We start from the raw sequence: 21,548 nt of genomic DNA, 5'->3' as shown, positions 1-21,548 counted from the left end.
TAATTCTACATACATAGCACTTATACCTTTTGTTCTCAGTATAAGTTATCATGTGGCCACTCAGATAAGAGGTGAGGCATCCTAACATCAGTTACGTTCCTAGGGTTTCCTCTATGAGTTCTCTCATGTGTAAAGGGAGGAATCACTGAAAGATTTTCTGAAAATAATACACTCATGGGTACTGCATCCAAGGAACATTTTCATATTTTTCCTAATGTAAGAGGTATCACCGAAAACATTCCCTCATCCTTTATCTTAAGAAGTTCTGGCTGGGAGTGGTGGCTCGTTCCTATATTCCAAGCACTTCGGGAGGCTGAGGCAGGTGGATCACTTGAGCCCAGGCGTTTGAGGGCAGCCTGGGTAACATGGTGAATCCCCATCTTTACAAAAACTAGACAGGCATGGTGGTGCATGCCTACAGTCCCAGCTACTTGGGAGGCTGAGATGGGAGGATCCCTTGAGCCCAGGAGGCGGAGGCTGTAATAAGCCAAGACTGCACCACTGCACTACTGCCTGGGCACAGATGAAACCCTGTCTCAAAAAAAAAAAAAAAAGAAAAATTAAAATAAAATAATATATAAAATAAAAAATTACCTCCACTGATTTCATGGCAAGCTTTCCAGATGGTTCCGAATGTCTACTGTTCATACCTTGTGTGGTGTTCTTCCACATTGTATCAGGATTGGTGTGTGTGGCCAATGTAACAGGGACATGAAAACACCTCTCTCTGAAGCTAAGTCATAAAAGACATTATGCTTTCTCTGTTGGCTCCTTTAGATCACTGGCTTTGGGGAGAAGTCACTTCCATAAAGAAACTTAGCCCTGTTGAGAGGCCTACGTGGTTGGGAAGTGCAGGTCCCTTGGAAAGAGCTAGCATGCACTTGTCAGGCATGTGAGTGAGCCATCTGGAAGTGGTCCCTTCACCAGTACAAATTCTGGATGATTATGGTTCTGCTGACATCTGGACTGTAACCTCTTGAGAGATCCTGAACTATGGAGCTACATTGTTTCTGAATTCCTGACCTACAAAAACTGTGAGATAAGTGTTTGTTGTTTGAAGCCACACAATTTTGTGTGGTAATTTGTTACACAGTAGCAGGTAATTCATACATCTGGTGAAGAGTTCTTTCATGTTATCTGAGGCATGAAAGATCAATGAATGCTTTTCCCACAGTTACTGAATTCACATCTGCCTAATATGCCTTCTCATATGCACAGAAAGGTACGAGTTACTTGTGAAGGATTTCCCACAATAATTACATTCATAGGGTTTTTTTCCAGTGTGAGTTCTCATGTGTTTCCTAACAGATGAGAGAACATTAAAGGCTCTTCCACAGTCACTGCACTCATAGGATTTCTCTCCATTATGTATTCTCCTGTGAACTGTAAGAGAAAAGCTATTGGTGAAGGATTTCCCACACTCATTACATTTGTAGGGCTTTTCTCCAGTATGAGTTCTTACGTGCTGTGTCAGATTCGAGCTCCTCCTGAAGGTTTTCCCACAATTGTGGCATTCGTAAGGGTTCTCCCCTGTATGAATGCTATAGTGCAAAGAAAGAGATGACCCTGTGCTGAAAGCCTTTCCACACTGATTACATACATAATGACTCTCGCCCATATGAACTCTCTTGTGCCTTGTGAAGATTGACTGAGTGCGGAACTCACGACAACACTGGTTACATTTGTAGGGTTTTTCTCCGGTGTGAATTCTCAAGTGCGGTCTGAGGTATGAGGAATTGCTGAAGGTTTTCCCACAGTCACTGCATTTGTAGGGTTTCTCCCCATTGTGGATTCTCTTATGAACGGTAAGGTAAGATTTGCTGCTGTAGGATTTCCCACATTCATTGCAGTCGTAGCGTTTTTCTCCAGTGTGAATCTTCTTGTGCCGCATAAGGGAAGATTTTGTGCTGAAGACTTTAAAACACTCATTACATTCGTGGAGTTCTGCTCCGAAATGATTCCTCTCCTGTTGATTAAGAGATGACTAATAAGTACCATTTATAATATTTTTATTTATTTATTTTTTTGAGACGGAGTCTCCCTCTGTCGCCCAGGCTGGAGTGCGGTGGCCAGATCTCAGCTCACTGCAAGCTCCGCCTCCTGGGTTTTACGCCATTCTCCTGCCTCAGCCTCCCGAGTAGCTGGGACTACAGGCGCCTGCCACCACGCCCAGCTAGGTCTTTTTGTATTTCTTTTTTTTAGTAGAGACGGGGTTTCACCATGTTAGCCAGGATGGTCTTGATCTCCTGACCTCGTGATCCGCCCGTCTCGGCCTCCCAAAGTGCTGGGATTACAGGCTTGAGCCACCACGCCCAGCCCATTTATAATATTTTTAACATTGAATGCTGTCAGAGGAATTTCCTCTCCTAGGAATTCTGTTGTGTATCATAGTATTGGAATTAATGTTTTTGCCACTATGAGTGCTGGTACATTGCTTCTGTCAGTTTGAATTCTTAGCATTTAAAAAAGATGGATTCTTTCCGCAAGTCTTTATCATATTCACAGAGTATTTTCCGATAAATTTACGGCTAATTTCTTTTTCAAATACCCAATATCTGACTCAGATTACTGGAAATACTTACTTGTGGGAATTCTCAGGAAAAACACGTTTGGGGCTAATGCTTTTTTCCAAATTCAAAATAATTTCACAGTATCTCTTTGGAGACACGACTTTCTCTTGGAAAAATGACACTTTCCTTTAATAAAGCCACTCTTTCTTTTTTTTGAGACCGAGTCTTGCTCTGTCGCCCAGGCTGGAGTGCAGTGGCGCGATCTTGGCTCACTGCAAGCTCCGCCTCCAGGGTTCAAGTGATTCTTCTGCTTCAGCCTCCCAGGTATTTGGGATTACAGGTGTGCACCACCACACCTGGCTTTTTTTTTTTTTTTTTTTTTTAGTAGAGACAGGGTTTTACCATATTGGCCAGGCTGGTTTCCAACACCTGACCTTGTGATCCACCCGCCTCGGCTTCCCATAGTATTGGGATTACAGGCATGAGCCACTGCGCTTGGCCAACAAAGCCAGTCTTTGTGGCTTTTCTCATGTAGGGCATTCTCCTACCATGAAAAAAACAGAAATCACCCATGTTAGTCTTACCATTTCCATATTTCTAGATTGTTCTTTTTGAAAAATATGCAGCTCAGGAGTTAACCCTTTGGCTTTAAGCGGATTCTCCACATCTGAAACAAGTTAAAAAGAAATTTAAGTTGATAGAAAAGAGGCAAATTTAAGTTGATGGTGAAATGGTAAAATGCATACATGGGTGAAGGCAGAATCTGAGAGGTGAGGGTTTTTGAGAAGGGATTCCATGAAAGATACGGCTGTGACAATTTTAGGCAATATTTAAGAAAGACTCTAGGAAGATTGAGATTGATGTGGACAGAATGAAGGAATTGTCAGGAAGGCAAGGTAGACTGAAACTGATTAAAGAGTTCATAGGAGACTTAAATTTCAGAAAAAGAGACATGTCTTTTTTTCTCCCCTGAGGCCCAAGTAAAGTGCGAGATGACAGAAAGTTACAGTCATGAAAGTACATGGGGGGGCTCAGACCAAATGTTCTTGGCCTTCTTGGGAAAAGGGGCATTTATGCAGTTCTCTGACTGATGTTTCCTAATGTATTATAATACTCCCATCTTCTCAGTCCCTGGCCAGAGCTATTCCTCACAAGGACTTATATCCACCTGGTGCTCACCTGGACATGCACCTGGGAAAATTCCTCTCTCTTCTGTCATCACTTTATCTTCTTGCTCCAACTGGGAGATCAGACCAGGTTTATCAACTTGGTTCCCTGTACATGGAGAAAAGACACATGATGGAAGAGGACTGTGCAGCAGACAAGCTCCCCATGAAACTGCAATCAGTTTTGAAGGTGAAGAGGTGTGACTTCAGGAGCAGAGGAATAATTAGGCCAAAATTGAAGAAATATAGCAACTGTCTTTCACACACATACACAAAATCACAAGCAATATCTAGGGTGGTTTCAGGACAACTGGTCCCAGAAGCCCCTGTCCAGGTTTAAATACAGAATCTGAAAGCCCAGAAGATTTAACTACAGAGAATGTACAGTCAGGGAAAGAAGGAGATCTTCATTTCGTAGTGGATAGCATTAGACAGACAGCTCCATGAGGGTGGGGACCACGTTGCATTCTTCACTGTACACCCACATCCCAGCACAGAGCTAGGAACAGAGGTGCTTACGAAGGACTTAAAAGAAGTGATGTTGGTGAAAGTAGTGGAGTAGGGAACTCCCCAACTTCATCCCTTCATAGAAACAGTAAGTAAATGGGCAAAAACAGAATCAGCTTCATTGGAGCTCTTGAATGTTATCAAAAGTTTACAGCCACAGGAGAATGCCTAATCGAGACAAACAGCCGAATCAGGGTAAGAGGGATTTGTGACATTTTAACTGACTCTAGCCGCACACTCTATTCCCCATTTGCCTTGAAGACAACAACCTGTGTTTCTAGTACTGAAGGGAAGAGAATGTACCTTATTCTCAAAAACCTGTGGTTGGTTGTTCTGACCTGTCTGCTGGCTCCCTGATGGGCTGGATCAAAGGGCTTCCCTTTATTTATCAACTCCAAACTCTCCCAGGTCTGAAGAGGCTACACCTATGGAAGCTGGAGGGTGGAGAGGGAAGCGTGTCCCAACACATCTAAAGGCAAATCAGCCACTGCTGAAGGGGGCAAGGGAAAACTGTGAAGCAAACAAGACTAACCAAAAAACCTGGGAGGAGAAGTGGGGAACAAGATGCTCGGGGGAGTAGAGCATCTTCCCACACCTTTTTTATCACCCCCACAAGATGGAGTCTTACTCTGTTGCCCAGGCTGGAGTACAGTGGTGTGATCTCGGCTCACTGCAACCTCCGCCTCCTGGGTTCAAGCAATTCTCCTGCCTCAGCCTCCCAAGTAGCTGGGATTACAGGCATGTGCCACCACGCCTGGCTGATTTTTTTGTATTTTTAGTAAAGATATGGTTTCACCATCTTGACCAGGCTGGTCTCGAACTCCTGACCTCAGGTGATCCGCCCACCTTGGCCTCCCAAAGTTCTAGCATTACAGGTGCGAGCCACTGTGCCCAGCCCTCCACACATTTCTAGAAGGCCATGTTCATACCCAGGGAGGAACACATGCTCAGAGAAGATCTGAGAAGGCACCAAGCCCTTACCTTTGACTGACCTTCAGGCTCTGCATAAGAAGGAAGTGAAGGCTAAGTCAGAGTTGTAAAGTGCTTTAGCTGAGTTTTGAAGGCATGCTCCAACATGTAATTCAGATCCATCGGTAAAGACTGGTCATCTTTTGGGTTCCAGGTATTTAAGAAAATCTCTGACAAATTAATCCCAAGCTGAACATTAAGCTAATAGAACAGAGACTTCAGTGGCCACATATGACAAATACAGACATTACAAAATTCGTTCAGAAATGTCACTAAACAAAGAAATAATACCAACTACAACAAACCTTGGGGAGGGGGGAAAATCAGATTTAAAGAACTGCCGTATTGTAATATTCTGAAAGTAGTTTTCAGCAAATAAATTATGAGGCATGTAAAGAAACAAAAAAATGGGCTGGGCGTGGTGGCTCATGCCTGTAATCCCAACACTTTGGGAGGCTGAGGTGGGTGGATCACGATTTCAGGAGATTGAGACCATCCTGGGTAACACGGTGAAATCCCGTCTCTACTAAATATACAAAAATTAGCCAGGCGTGGTGGTGGGTGCCTGTAGTCCCAGCTACTCGGGAGGCTGAGGCAGGAGAATGGCATGAACCCGGGAGGCAGAGCTTGCAGTGAGCCGAGATTGTGTCACTGCACTCCAGCCTGGGCATCAGAGTGAGACTCCGTCTCCAAAAAAAAAGGAAAAAAAAAAAGAAACAAAGAAATGAAACTGCATTATAGGAAAAAAGAAATGAACAGAAATTATCCACAAGGAAACCCAGTCATTGGATTTGTTAGGCAACAACTTCAACTATTTCAAATATGCTCAAGGAGTTCATGGAAACTGTGTACAAAGAACTAATGAAAACCATGAGGATGAATTCTCACCAAACAGAGAAAAGCATAAAGAGATGGAAATTATAAAAAGGAGCCAAATAGGAATTTTTAAATGGAAAAATATATATTATCTGAAATGAAACATTTACTAGAGGGGTTCCTCAGAAAACGTGATCAGGCAGAAGAAACAACAGTGAACTTGATGCCAGGTCAATCAAGATTGCCTGATCTGTAGCGCAGAAATTAAAAATCAAGGGGAAAAAAATGAGCAGAGCCTAAGAGACCCGGAAGACACCATCAAACATCAGAATACACATAATGGGAGCTGCTACTGGAGAGGAGACAGAGAAAGGAGCAGAAGGAATATATGGAAAAATTGGCAAGGTGCGGTGGGTGACGCTCTAATTACAAGACTTTGGGAGGCCAAGGTGGAAGGATCACCTGAGGTCAGGAGTTCGAGACCAGCCTGGCCAACATGGTGAAACCTTGTCTCTACTAAAAACACAAAAATTAGCCAGGTGTGGTGGTGTGGTGTGCGTTTGTAATCCCAGCTACTCAGGAGGCTGAGGCAGGGAGAACTGCTTGAACCCAGGAGGCAGAGGTTGCAGTGAGCTGAGATCGTGCCAGTGCACTCCAGCCTGGGTGACAGAGTGAGACTCTAAATAATGATAAAAAAAAAAAGGAGGCTGGGCGTGGTGGCTCAAGCCTATAATTCCAGCACTTTGGGAGGCCGAGACGGGCAGATCACGAGGTCAGGAGATCAAGACCATCCTGGCTAACACGGTGAAACCCCGTCTCTACTAAAAATACAAAAAACTAGCCGGGCGAGGTGGCGGGCACCTATAGTCCCAGCTACTCCGGAGGCTGAGGCAGGAGAATGGCATAAACCTGGGAGGCGGAGCTTGCAGTGAGCTGAGATCCGGCCACTGCACTCCAGCCCGGGCGACAGAGCAAGACTCCATCTCAAAAAAAAAAAAAAAAAAAGGAATACATGGAAAAATAATGGCCAAACATTCCCAAATTTGATGGAAATTACAAGTCTATACATCAAAGCAGCTTAAGGATCTCCAAATAGGATACACTCAAAAAACTCACACTGAGATACCTTAAAATTAAACGGTCAAAAGCCAAAGACAAAGAGAAACTCCTGAAAAATAGCAAGGCAGAAATAAGTCATCATGTACAAGATTAACAGCTGATTTCTCTTCAAAAACCATGGAGGCCACAAGCCAGTGGGATGATGACATACGCCAAGTACTAAAAGAAAAATATCAACCGAGAGTTCTATCTCCCGCAAAACTGTCATTCAAGATAGTGAAAAGGCAATCCATTGAATGGGAGGAAATATCTGAAAATGATGTATCTCATAAGGGTCGAGGATCCAGAACATATAAAGAACTTTTACAACTCAGTAACAAAAAGGCAAACAATGCCCCCCAAATGGAAAAAGCACTTGAATGAACATTTCTTCGAAAAAGATGTATAAATGGCCAACAAGCACAAGAAAAGATGACCAATCTCATCTTTTTTTTTAGGGAATAGAAATAAAAACCACAATGAGACAGACACCCACAAGAATGGCTATCATAATTTTTTTAAAAAAAGGAAAAGAGGCAAATGTTGGTAAGGATGCAGAGAAATTGTAATACATTGCTGGTCTCATACATTGCTGGTAGGAATGTAAAATGGTGCGGCAGCTGTAGAAAAGTTTGGAGGTTCCTCAACACATTAAACATAGAATTAACACAGGACCCAGCAGTTCCACTCCTAGGTAAATACCCAAGAGAAAACAGGTGCTCAAGCAAAATCTTGTACATGAATGTTTATAGCAGCACTACCCACATTAGCCAAAACATGAGAACAGGCTAAATTTCCACAAGCTGATGAACTGATTTTTATAAAAAGTGGTATATACACATAATGGAACAGTATTTAACCACAAAAAGAATGAAGTTCTGATATGTGCCACAACACGGCTATACTTTGAAAACATCAGCCAGGCGTGGTGGCTCATGCCTGTAATCCCAGCACTTTGGGAGGCTGAGGTGGGTGGATCACTTGAGGCCAGGAGTCCCAGCCTGGCCAACATGGTGAAACCCCATCTCTATTAAAAATACAAAAATTTGCCAGGCGTGGTGGTGCATGCCTTTAGTCCCAGCTATTCGGGAAGCTGAGGCAGAACAGATTGAACCTGGAAGGTGGAGGTTGCAGTGAGCTGAGATCACACCACTGCACTCCAGCCTGGGCAACAGAGCAAAACTCCATCTCAAATAAACAAACAAAAAAAAACAGAAAACATTATGCTAAGCAAAAAGTGAGACACAAAAGACCACATTTTATATGATTCCATTTATATAAAATGGCAAGAGTGGGGCCAGGAATGGTAGCTTACATCTGTAATCCCAGCACACTGGGAAGCTAAGGCAGGGGGATCACCTGAGCCCAGGAGTTTGAGACCAGCCTGGGCAACAGAGCAAGACCCTATCTCTACAAAAAATAAGCAAATTAGCTGGGCGTGGTGGTGCGCACCTGTGGTCCCAGCTACTCAGGATTGTACCACTGCACTATAGCCCGGGTGATGGAGGGAGACACTGTCTAAAAACAACCTCCTCAAAAAGAAGAGATACATCTATAGAGATGGAAAGGTTAGTGGCTGCCAAGGTGTTCGGGAGGGAGAAATGGGGAGAGACCACTTCATGACTACGGGGCTTATTTCTGGCATGACAGCTATGTTCTGGAATTAGTGGTGATGGCTGTACCACACGGTGAACCTACGAAAAACCACCGAATTGGGCACTTTAAAATAGTTTAAATGGTGACTTTTGTGTCCTGTGTTACCTCAATTAAAAAAAAAAAGAAAAACAAGACTTACTTCCTGTGTCATTAAATAAATGCAGGAATGACATTAGGCTTACCCAGGGAGGCCAGGTTCCTGAAGTTCTCCAGCATCACGTCCCTGTACAGTGTCCTTTGGGCAGGGTCCAGCAGCGCCCACTCCTCCTGGGTGAACTCCACGGCCACATCCTCGAAGGTCACCAAGCCCTAAAGCATTGCAGATATCACAGCTTAGCCAAGGACCACCCCCACCAACGTGCACAGGAAGAGGGGCCAGCAGAACAGAGCCAGGGCTAGGGAAACCTGAGCATGAGATGTGGGGTGGGGTTCCAAGCTCCCCTCCCTGGCTTCTGAGCTCAGCCCTCAATGCTTGTCTCCTTAGGCCGCTCCCAGGCCTAGTGCCCAGTGTCCAGTACCACAGAGCAGCCGTCTTTTCTCACTCAGACTGGGGGCTCCTGTGAGCTCAGTTCCCTCAGTCTCCAGGGGAGCACGGACCCGTGACACAGCAGAAATCAGAGAAATACTTGGTAAGTGAATGAATGATTTCCGTACTGCCTTCATTAATTGCTTGGGCTTAGAACATTGTCATGTCTTTACTTGGCTTTCCCTTAAAACTCTCAGGAGCACGTGATGTACTTAGGGACCCTGGAGGGAGCTCTGAACCTGCAGTACACGTTGACACACACTGGTATTTTCCGGGCAGCCCTCACTCAGAGATCCTGGGATGCCTGAGGAGCGAGTTTGGCCGTGAAGGTCCAGGCCACTGAAAGGCATTGAGTCCAACCTTCTGGCTGAAGGAATTATGATTTGGAAAAAGGAACATCTAACTTACCTTTAGCCAGTGTGTCAGGAGCTCATTAACCAGCCCTCCGCCCTCTGTGTGTCCTTCTCGCTGAGAGGCTGGGAACAGGGAAGACAGAGCTGGAGGAGGAGAAATGAGTCCCAGGAATCCAGACCGGCCCTGTGTCCACTCACACACCTGGAAGCTCCCCCACCTGCCTGCAGTTGACACAGTCACCCACAAAGCATCCACCTCTACTGCACACAAACACCCACTGACAGCAATCCAAGGAAACCAGAGCATGGCCCTGCTGCATCCACGCCAGGTAACAGGGCTCAAGGTCTGACCGCACTTGGGGAAGGGATTATTCCCACTTCACAGATGAGGAAACTGAAGTTCCAAGGGTGTCACTGTGTTTTTATCAGGTTCACAGAAAGAACTAAAGGGAGAATTCAAAAGTTCCAGCACATTCACCACAGAGGCGACATCCACAGACACCCAAACGCCTAAGTCCCAAATCCCGAGAGCCGCCCGATCAGACACCGAGGACCTCTGGGCCCTGGGGCTCCACTCCTGCCTCACCTGCTCTGCCCAACCCCCTCCTGTCCCATGCTGTGGGTCAGAGCCTTTCAAGTCTGGACTCAGAAATGCCAGGACCCCACAACTCACCAGCAGTCGGGGGCAGGACGACGGCCGCCATCCTGTGACTCCGACAGCAACAGGGCAGCCGGGAAGCAGGACGCTCCTCCCTTATTCCGCAGCGCTCTCAGGAAAGCACTCTGGAAGAAATGGGAACACTCTGCCTGGGTCACCCCCTCTCCAGCCCGTGCTTTGCCTCAGTCACCCCCGTCAGCCCATGCCCTGCCTCAGTCACCCCCTCTCCAGCCCGTGCCCTGCCTCAGTCACCCCCTCTCCTGCCCGTGCCCTGCCTCGGTCACCCCCGTCAGCCCGTGCCCTGCCTCAGTCACCCCCTCTCCTGCCCGTGCCCTGCCTCGGTCACCCCCGTCAGCCCGTGCCCTGCCTCGGTCACCCCCTCTCAGCCCGTGCCCTGCCTCGGTCACCCCCTCTCAGCCCGTGCCCTGCCTCGGTCACCCCTTCTCAGCCCGTGCCCTGCCTCGGTCACCCCCTCTCTAGCCCGTGCCCTGAATCGGTCATCCCCTCTCTAGCCCGTGCCCTGAATCGGTCACCCCCTCTCCAGCCTGTGCTCTGCCTTGGCCACCCTCCCTCCTGGTTTCCACCTTACCCAGCTCGGATGTCACTGCCCCATTTCAGTTCATTTCCTCCTCCCCATCCCCCCCCTCATGCCAGCCCAGCAGAGCTCCAGCCATTTTCTATCAGAGACCCTAGATTCCTACAACTTCTAAGAATCGATCTGTAAGATACACAAATATAAGAGAGTAGTGTGAGATTATTCACTGTGGCATTATAGTGTACCCATTAAAAAAAGAGAGATCTCTAGATATCAATAGATTATTATCCTCAGTAAATTTAAGGGGAAAAAAAGTACCAAATAGTATATATGGAATGTTTCCTTTTTTACAAGAAAAGAAGGGCTGTGTGTGTGTGTGCGTGTGTGTGTGTATACACACAAAGATGAAAGTGGCCAGTGGGTCGTGGTGGCTCCCGTCTGTAATCCCAGCACTTTGGGAGGCCAAGGCGGGCGGATTGCGAGATCAGGAGATGGAGACCATCCTGGCTAATGTGGTGAAACCCCAGCTCTACTAAAAAATATATTAAAAATTAGCCGGGCGTGGTGGCACACACCTGTAATCCCAGCTGCTCAGGAGGCTGAGGCAGGAGAATGGCGTGAACCTGGGAAGTGGAGCTTGTAGTGAGCCAGGATTGCGCCATTTGCACTCCAGCCTGGGCAGCAGAGCGATACTCCGTCTAAAAAAACAACAAACAAAAAAAGAAAGTGGCCAAGGGTGTGCGTGTGGGAGGGGTTGGCGAGGGGGGCACAGTCTGGAGTTAGAGACCTGTAAGAGTGAGTTTGGGCCAGGTAGACAAAACAGAGCTGTGGAGGGTGGATGGTGCTCGCTATTCATGGAAGGCAGGGCCACTCAGTCTCTCTAGGAATTTGTACTGAGATGCAGCATTCAGGCCCTGGCGTCCTAGATCTCTTGCCCAGGGAATTTATCCTGGGTGGCCCTCATACCCCCAATGTCCGGGGAGGGAAGGATTGGGAGAGGAGTGAATGGAGAGCCATTCCCCACAGGCCAGTTGTTCACTGGTACTTGGAGCCAAGCAGAGATGGGCGGCTCTTTCCCATTCCTGCCTGCAGCCTCACAGCCCCCCACCCCCCACAGCCCCCACCCCCCAATAGAGCTGCCAAGTGTCTCTGACATTTGGTCTCTGTGGTTGGCAGAATAACAACACCCCCAAAATTCACATATACATGTGAAAAGTTTATATATTTGTACTTATATGTAAAAGCCTGAGTTTTAGTATTATGACATGCAAGAAAATCTGTATTATGGCTGGGCGCAGTGGCTCACACCTCTAATCCCAGCACTTTGGGAGGCCGAGGCGGGCGGATCACCTGAGGTCAGCAGTTCGAGAACAGCCTGGCCAAGTTGGTGAAACCTTGTCTCTACTAAAAATATATTTAAAAAATTAGCTGGGCATGGTGGTGGGCACCTGAAATCCCAGCTACCTGGGAGGCTGAGGCAGGAGAATCGCTTGAACCCAGGAGGCGGAGGTTGCAGTGAGCCCAGATCGTGCCACTGCACTCCAGCCTGGGCGACAGAGTGAGACTCCGTCTCAAAAAAAAAAAAAAAAAAAAAAAATCTTATTATTTCTCTGTAGTTCACGTATTTCTAGTTGTTTATGAATGAGGGCTTCCAGCAGCTGTGTTGCACAAACGGTAGACAAGAGAATTTTGCATAGGTGAGCCCCTGGTGGGTCCGCCCCCTTTTCCCTCCCAAGTCCAAACCAGGCGTAGAATTTCCTCACCCAGTTATTCCTCTCGAATCCCTTCTCCAGCCCTCGGGTCCCGACGCTGACCCTTCATTCACGTTTTACTGATGCCTGCCCCAAGCCGGGTGTTGCAGATGGACGGGAGGAAGATCCCTGTCAGCTAAGAACTGGCTTTCCGGGAGTGGGACACACACAGACCTACTGCTGCATGTCAGAGTGATACGTGCTGTGGCAGAGGGGTGCGCGGCAGCCAACCCAGGGTCTGGGAGGAAGGGGACTGGGAAGCCTGGGAAGGAAAAACCCTAAAAACATTTGAGCTGAGTCTTGAGAGTCGAGGTAGGGCCCTGCTCAGTGGGACGTGCACGTGCAGAGGCAGGAAAGCAAGCTGCTGAGGCCGCCAGGTTCACCGTTTAGAGCATGTGGACAAATAAGGGGCCAGAGGACAGGGGAAAGGTTGTGTTTCGAAAGGTATTATAAAGAGTGGTGAGGAGCCTGGAGGTGAGAGGCAGTGGACAGCCAGCAAAGGCTTTTCAGGCAGGGGAGTGACTGAAGCAAATTTATCTTTATTTATTTTGAGACAGTCTCGCTCTGTCGCCCAGGCTGGAGTGCAATGATGAGATCTCAGCTCACTGCAACCTCTGCTTCCCGGGTTCAAGCGATTCTCCTGCCTCAGCCTCCCAAGCAGCTGGGATTACAGGCGTCCACCACCACGCCTGGCTACTTTTTGTATTTTTAGTAGAGACAGGGTTTTGCCATGTTGGCCAGGCTGGTCTCAAACTCCTGACCTAAGGTGATCTGCCCGCCTCAGCCTCCCAAAGTACTGGAATTACAGGTGTGAGCCACTGCACCCGGCTGTATTTTTACTTTTAATTTTTTTTGAGATGCAGTCTCGTTCTGTTGCCCAGGCTGGAGTGCAGTGGTGCCATCTTGGCTCACTGCAACCTCCACCACCTGGGCTCAAGAGTCACCACACCCAGCTAATTTCTGTATTTTTAATACAGACGGGGTTTCACCATGTTGGCCACGCTGGTCTTGAATGCCTGACCTCAGGTGATCCACCCACCTCAGCCTCCCAAAGTGCTGGGATTACAGACAGACTTGAGCCACCACTCCCGGCCACAAATTATCTTTTACAACAGCCGTTCTGGCTTCATTGCAACGGACAAATGGAAGAGACTAGAACAATGCCGCCCAGCAGGGCTTTCTAGGATGATGGAAATGATCTTAATCTTTGCTTTTCAATAGGGGCATTAGCCACATGTTGCTGTCAAGCACTTGAAATGTGGTTAGTGCAACTGAGAAGCTGAATTTAAAATTTTGTTGAATCTTTTTTTTTTTTTTTGAGACAGAGTCTCGCTCTGTGGCCCAGGCTGGAGTGCAGTGGCACAATCTCGGCTCACTGCAAGCTCCGCCTCCCGAGTTCACGCCATTCTCCTGCCTTAGCCTCCCGAGTAGCTGGGACTACAGGCGCCCACCACCACGCCCAGCTGGATTTGTTGTATTTTTAGTAGAAACGGGGTTTCACCGTGTTAGCCAGGATGGCCTCAATCTCCTGACCTCGTGATCTACCTGCCTTGGCCTCCCAAAGTGCTGGGATTACAGGTGTGAGCCACAGCACCCGGCCAATTTTATTGAATCTTAATTGGTCTAAATTTAAATTTAAACAACCACACGGACTAACAGCTACCTTATTTATTTATTTATTTATTTTTGAGAAAGTCTCGCTGTGTCGCCCAGGCTGGAGTGCAGTGGCGCAATCTCGGCTCACTGCAACCTCCGCCTCCCAGGTTCAAGCAATTTTCCTGCCTCAGCCTCCTGTGTAGCTGGGACTACAGGTGCCGGCCACCATGCACAGCTAATTTTGTATTTTTACTAGAGACGGGGTTTCACCATGTTGGTCGGGCTGGTCTCAAACTCCCGACCTCAGGTGATCCGCCCGCCTCAGCCTCCCAAAGTGCTGGGATTACAGAAGTACAAGGAATTACAAGGGTGCACCACCGCACCCGGCTTAGCAGCTACCTTATTATACAGCACAAGTCTACAGGCTGACAGGCCAGTTAGGAAAAGAAAAAAATAAAAGAAAAATTGAGATATCTTAGAAGGTTGGAAAAAAAATTTGAAAATAGTGTTTACATGTTTATTTTGTGTACTGATTTGCATATAGCTATATTTACTGACTTACTTACACACACACTGTCACACACCCCTTAGTATCCTTCTCTTGAATAGAAGCCATCAAACAAATAATTTTTAAAATACCCTCACTCATGGCTCATGCCTGTAATCCCAGCACTTTGGGAGGGAGTTGGGCGGATCACCTGAGGTCAGGGGTTCAAGACCAGCCTGGCCAACATGGCAACACCCTGCCTGTACTAAAAACACAAAAAATAGCCGGGCATGGTGGTGCACCCTTGTAATTCCAGCTACTTGGGAGGCTGAGGCAGGAGAATCACTTGAACCTGGGAGGCAGATGTTTCAATGAGCTGAAATCACACCACTGCACTCCAGCCTGGGCAACAGAGTGAGACTGTCTCAAAAAAAAAAAAAAAAAAAAGATACCCTCACTCTTAGTAATTCCTTGTGTTTACAACCTGAGCACAGGAAAAATCCATTCGCAGTTTTTCTACACAGTAGAGTATTGCAGCTTACAAGTTCTACACGGTACTCACCTGATCATATGGAAATCCACGGATCAGTGAGGATAGGTGAATCTTGAGATTGGTTTCAACACAAATCTGAGCTAGAATGATACTTTTCTTGTCTGAAAAAAAAAGGGCACAAAAATGGCTTACGAGGCCTTTTGTAGGGAGTAATATGTATGTATAATAAAATGTATTTATTGAGAGTAACACAGTTGTTGCACAGAAAGACCACCCCATTCACTTAAAAACACTGATTTAGGCCGGGCACGGTGGCTCACGCCTGTAATCCCAGCACTTTGGGAGGCCGAGGCAGGTGGATCACAAGGTCAGGAGATCGAGACCATCCTGGCTAACACAGTGAAATCCCGTCTCTATTAAAAATACAAAAAAATTAGCCGGGTGTGGTGGCGGGCGCCTGTAGTCCCAGCTATTCGGGAGGCGGAGACAGGAGAATGGCATGAACCCGGGAGGCGGAGCTTGCAGTGAGCCGAGATCGCACCACCGCACTCCAGCCTGGAGCAAGACTCCGTCCCCCCAAAAAGATTTAAATAATAATAATAACCCAGGCTACTGGCTGTGCCTGAATTCCCCAGATTCCTATCCGGCCATTTGCTCCCTAAAATGGGACAAGGGGCTTAAAACTGTTTGCATTTGACTTGCTTAACTCATTTGGCTGGAGATTTTATGGTGACTCCAGATGCTCTAATTCGTAACTTTAGGTCTTATAAGTGACTCAGCTGAATTCTAAATAATTTCTACAGTGCATTTAGGACTGCAGAGATTTTAATGCCCTCCATCAGGGTTTCCCAACCTGGGCACTACTGACATTTGGGGCTGGATGAGTCTTTGCTGGCGGCGGCTGCTTTACGCGCTGCAGGATGCTGAGCTGCTAGAATCCGTCTCCACCCTCTAGATTACAGTAGTAGCACAATCCCTTCTAGCCTCCATTTTGTGACATTCATAACCGTCTCCAACTATAGCCAAAAGTCCCCTGGGGCGCATAATCGCCCCGTGTGAGGGCCACAGGGGCGCGGGGCCCCGACACCGGAGGAAACAGCAGCTTCGGGCTGAACTGAGGGTACAGCACGAGGCCTCAGGGGCAGAAACCCGGCTCCCGGGAGGGATGCAGGGCCCGCGGCTGGGACCCCTCTCTGGACTCGGACTCACCGAACCCAGCACCTCTCGCGGCGACCGAAAGACTCTCTCCCAGTCGCTGCAAACGCTGCTCTTCTCACAACACACACCTGCAATTCCGCTTCCGGTCTCCGGCTAGCAGCGCTGCATCTCCGCTTCCGGCTCCAGCTGGTCCCAACCCAAAATGCGGCGTGTCCGGGGGCCCCGGGTTCAGGCTGCAGGTGCAGCGGGCGGGCGGGGGCAGCAGCTGCGCACCCCAACCTCGGGCCGAGGTGTTCCAGTTTGCTTAGTTATTAATAGAACAAGGTTGGGCCCTGGCCAGGGAGAGCCGCGGAGGCGGGGTTGTCCTGGCGCAGGTCTGTGGTAGGGTTGGGGGCGGAACTAGCTCCTGAGCGGGGCTGCGGGCGGTACCAGGCTTGGAGGCGGGGCTGAGTGTGGGCGTGGGCCAGTTCCGGGGCCGGGAACCAACTCTGGGGCGGGGCTGCGGGCGGTACCAGGCATGCGGGCGGGGCTAACAGGTCAGAGACTGTTAGGGGGCGGGGTTGTGGGCGGGCATTAGGTTTCATGGGCGGGTCTTGCGGGTTAGCATCAGGTTTGGTGCGAGAGTATGTGGACCAGATAAGGCAGTGATGGGGCATGGAATGGGGTTGAGCTAAGAGGCTGAGAGGGCAAGACTTTGGGGAGGTCAGTTTTTGGGTGTAGGGCTTTTTGTGGATTTTAAAACTGTTCAGGTAGCAGGATGCAAAATGAACTCAAGTTTTTTTCAGTCCTTTCTCCACATTCACTGCCTGTTAAAATGATAGAGCCACACATTTACGGCTTGTGTGCGTCATTTGTTTGTTTTGAGACAGGGTCTCACTCTGGCCCAGGCTGGAGTGCAGTGGTGCAATGGTAGCTCACTGCAGCCTCGACCTCCTGAGCTCAAGTTATCCTTCCGCCTGGGCCTCCCACACCACCAAGCCTGGCTATTTTGTATTTTTTTGTAGAGAGGAGGTCTGTATTGCCCAGGATGGTGTAGAACTCATGGCCTCAAGTCATTCTCTCCCACCTCGGCCTCCCAAAGTGCTGAGATTACAGGTGTGAGCCACACCACACCCAGCCTTTTTTGTGATTTTGAGCTTTCTAATTTCTTTCAAAAATGGGATCATGTATGCATCTTTCTCCCATCCAGAGGGGGACGAGGGGAGGGAGAGCTAGGGAGGGATGTCTCCAAGCGAAAGCCGAAGCTGATGAATTGTCTCGTGCACATCTGGATCTATTGAAAAGAGAATTACATTTCTGGTGGAGAAAATAGGTATTGGATTCATAGGAAGAAATAAAAAAGGAAATTTTAAAATTTAAGAGATCAAAAGAAAAAATGAAAAAAAATTAACATACTACTTGTTACATCTCTGGCTAAGGTTTAGATGCTACAGATGGTAAATATGGATGTCATAAAATGATAAACATTGAATTTTGATTTATCCAGATTCCTTAAATGATTATGTTTGGTGAGGAAAATTAGTTTTACAGTATGTAAGAGTTATGTGCGGCCGGGAGCGGTGGCTCAAGCCTGTAATCCCAGCACTTTGGGAGGCCGAGACGGGCGGATCACGAGGTCAGGAGATGGAGACCATCCTGACTAACACGGTGAAACCCCGTCTCTACTAAAAAATACAAAAAACTAGCCGGGCGATGTGGCGGGCGCCTGTAGTCCCAGCTACTCGGGAGGCTGAGGCAGGAGAATGGCGTAAACCCGGGAGGCGGAGCTTGCAGTGAGCTGAGATCCGGCCACTGCACTCCAGCCCAGGTGACAGAGTGAGACTCCGTCTCAAAAAAAAAAAAAAAAAAAAAAAAAAAAAAAAAAAGAGTTATGTGCTACTTGTTTCTGAGAAGAAAGTAATTCAATATAGTCTAAAGCTAATAAATGAAAAAGCAGTATAAATACCTAACTTACAAATATGTAATTACTATCAGAAAAAAAAAAAGTTGATTCCGGGAGCAAGGCTACAGGGTGAGGAAGAGAGCTTTTCATTGCGAAAATTAAGGTATTATTTGAGATCTATGTGTGAACACATACAGCCTGAATTTGTATGCAAAAGGAATCGCTAAACCCTAGGAAAAAAATATGAATATGATTCACTTTACAACAATAGAATGTATTTGAAAACTCTGGAATTCAATAATTAAAAGGAAAAAAACCCAAACACCCTGTGGCCATCCTAGTGGACAAATGAATGGGACATTACTTTCCAGCCTGCATGGTAATAAACAGTTTTACATACATTATCCGTAGATGTTTTCACAGAGACCTACAAGGAAGGTGTTAGTATCACTATTTATAGATGAGGAAACATATGGTGGTCTGTGTGCTAAATTGTTCATATTTCATAGTTCTTAATGTTGTTTTATTTAGAAGTTTTTAATTGGATTTTTAAAATTAATAAAATAATATGTACTCATTCTCACAAATATAGAGTATGTAAAACACAATTCCCTTTCCTGATCAGGCACGGTGGCTCATGCCTGTAATCCCAGCACTTTGGGAGGCCAAGGCAGGTGGATCATTTGAGGTCAGGAGCTGGAAACCAGCCTGGTCAACATGGTGAAACCCCGTATCTACTAAAATAACAAAAAAATTAGCCGTGGGTGGTGGCACATGCCTGTAATCCCAACTACTTGGGAGGCTCAGGCAGGAGAATTGCTTGAACCTGGGATGCAGAGGTTGCAGTGAGCTGAGATCACGCCATTGCACCTCCAGACTGGGCAACAAGAGTGAAACTCCGTCTAAAAAAAAAAAAAAAGCCGGGCACGGAGAATTGCTTGAACCTGGGATGCGGAGGTTGCAGTGAGCTGAGATCACGCCATTGCACCTCCAGACTGGGCAACAAGAGTGAAACTCCGTCTAAAAAAAAAAAAAAAAGCCGGGCACGGAGAATTGCTTGAACCTGGGATGCGGAGGTTGCAGTGAGCTGAGATCACGCCATTGCACCTCCAGACTGGGCAACAAGAGTGAAACTCCGTCTAAAAAAAAAAAAAAAAAAAAGCCGGGCACGGTGGCTCAGCCTGTAATTGCAGCACTTTAGAAGGCCGAGGTGGGCGGATCACGAGGTCAGGAGATCGAGACCATCCTGGCTAACATGGTGAAACCCCGTCTTTACTAAAAATGCAAACAATTAGCCGGGCATGGTGGCGGGCGCCTGTAGTCCCAGTTACTTGGGAGGCTGAGGCAGGAGAATGGCGTGAACCCGGGAGGTGGAGCTTGCAGTGAGCCGAGATCGCACCACTGCACTCTAGCCTGGGTGACTGAGCGAGACTCCGTCTCAAAAAAAAAAAATAAAAAAAAATAAAAAAAATTAAAGTAAAAAATAAAATGAAATAGAATAAAACTCCTTTTCCCTTGTCTAATATGAGCTTGAGGTGACCATTACTATAGTCCCCATCTATGAAAAATTAAACTTATGCATGTAATAATATAATTTACTACATAAATACTAGAAAAAGCATTTTATCACAATATATATTCCTATGTTTAGAGTTTTAAAATAATTTTACAAAAAAAACTATGATACTATATACTAATTATTCTGGAGATTACTTTAAAAAATTAACAGACTGTGGACTTTTTTCCAGGTAGATATGAGTGTTTAGCCAAGTCTTAAATAAGTGGTATGGTATTCCAATTAATTGCTGTACCAGAATTTATTTAATCACTCATCTACCAACACATAGTCATATTATATAGTCTTTTTCTTTTTTTATATTTTTTAAAAAGAGGCAGGGTTTTACTATGTTCCTCAGGCTGGTCTTGAACTTCTGACTTCAGGTGATCCACCTGCCTCGGCCTCCTAAAGTGCTGGGATTACAGGAGTGAGCCACTGGACCCAACCAAATAAATCAGATTTAATATATAGACAAAGATGGATGCGTACCTATAAAAAGTATTGTTAGAAAGTTTAATTTACCATCTAATTTCTAATTTGACTGAGAGTAATAATATATATATATTTGAGACAGAATCTCTCTGTTGCTCAGGCTGGAGTGCAGTGGCTCCATCATGGCTCATGGTAGCCTCGAATTCCTGGGCTCAAGTGATCCTCCTGCCTCAGCCTCCTGAATAGCTAGGACTACAGGTGCACACCACCACACTCAGCTAAATTTTAAAATTTTTGTAGACATGGGGTCTTGCTATGTTGCCCAGCTGGTCTTAGGCTCCTAGCCTCAAGTGATCTGCTCACCTCGACCTCCTGAGTAGCTGGGATTACAGGTATATGCTACCATGCCCAGCTAATCTGTATTTTTTTTTCTTTTTTTTTTTTCATTTTTATAGAGACAGGCTCTTACTATTTTGCCTAGGCTGGTTTTGAACTCCTGGCCTCAAGCAATCTTCTGCCTTGGCCTCCTGAAGTGCTGGGATTATAGGCATGAGCCAACACTGCTCCTGACCTGGTCCTTGTACTTTGAAAAGGGCATGACATGAATGAATATGTTTAGTACCTCGATTATGGTGGTGGCACCACAGCTGTGCACATATGTCCAAACCCATCAAAATGTATACGTTTATTATTTATTTTTATTTTTGAGACCGAGTCTCACTCTGTCACCCAGGCTGGAGTGCAGTGGCAGAATTTGAAGGGCAGGCTCCACAATTCTTCCACCTTGCGACCCAGGAAGTAAGAAAAAAAAAAAAGATCAATCCAGAATTTACTAAAGTAAAAGTGTTCTGTGTATTGGAAAGGGTTCACTGTCTTAAGGAAGTGTTGGAAACCAGATATTTCTCTCTTTTGGTGCGAAAGAAAATTCTTTAGTAAATTCTTTCTTTATATCTCTAGCATCTGACAGTCAATGGTCTCTGTTTTGTTTTGTTTGTTTGTTTTTGAGACGGAGTCTCGCTCTGTCGCCCAGGCTGGAGTGCAGTGGCCGGATCTCAGCTCACTACAAGCTCCGCCTCCCGGGTTTACGCCATTCTCCTACCTCAGCCTCCCAAGTAGCTGGGATTACAGGCGCCCACCACCACGCCCAGCTAATTTTGTAGTTTTAGTAGAGACAGGGTTTCTCTATGTTGGTCAGGCTGGTCTCAAACTCCCGACCTCAGGTGATTCATCTGCCTTGGCCTCCCAAAGTGCTGGGATTATAGGTGTGAGCCTGGTCTCTGGATGCCCCTGAGAAAGTCATATTCTAGGATGGGGTACTTCTCTGTGTTGTGGAATTCCTGGCCTCCTGTAATCCTGACAGCTGTGAATGGTCAGCAGTCACTAGTCTCAGCAGCTGG

The 21,548-nt window shown here is 46.8% G+C and overlaps 1 protein-coding gene across 4 annotated transcripts; it reads right to left on the bottom strand.

Annotated features, from left to right (window-relative positions):
• Positions 1-1,121: 1,121 nt before the first annotated feature.
• Positions 1,122-16,680, bottom strand: ZNF557 (zinc finger protein 557). Of its 4 annotated transcripts, none has more exons than XM_010385097.2 (8): positions 16,331-16,680; positions 15,191-15,282; positions 10,275-10,384; positions 9,657-9,745; positions 8,905-9,031; positions 3,690-3,785; positions 3,095-3,177; positions 1,122-1,966 (listed from the first exon to the last, which is right to left on the bottom strand). In XM_010385097.2, exons 3-8 carry the CDS (start codon positions 10,303-10,305, stop codon positions 1,184-1,186), a joined length of 1,209 nt encoding a protein of 402 aa, XP_010383399.1. In that variant the 5' UTR covers positions 10,306-10,384; positions 15,191-15,282; positions 16,331-16,680; the 3' UTR covers positions 1,122-1,183. The 4 variants fall into 4 exon arrangements, with proteins under 4 accessions (XP_010383399.1, XP_030792793.1, XP_030792792.1 ...); XM_030936933.1 differs by having other exon boundaries at positions 9,657-9,724; XM_030936932.1 differs by having other exon boundaries at positions 16,408-16,660.
• Between the last annotated feature and the right edge of the window lie 4,868 nt (positions 16,681-21,548).

This window comes from Rhinopithecus roxellana, chromosome 8, assembly GCF_007565055.1.
Source record: "Rhinopithecus roxellana isolate Shanxi Qingling chromosome 8, ASM756505v1, whole genome shotgun sequence".
Lineage (NCBI taxonomy): Eukaryota > Metazoa > Chordata > Mammalia > Primates > Cercopithecidae > Rhinopithecus > Rhinopithecus roxellana.
Note: the sequence above shows the minus strand (reverse complement) of the source record. Positions and strands in the feature narration are given on the sequence as shown.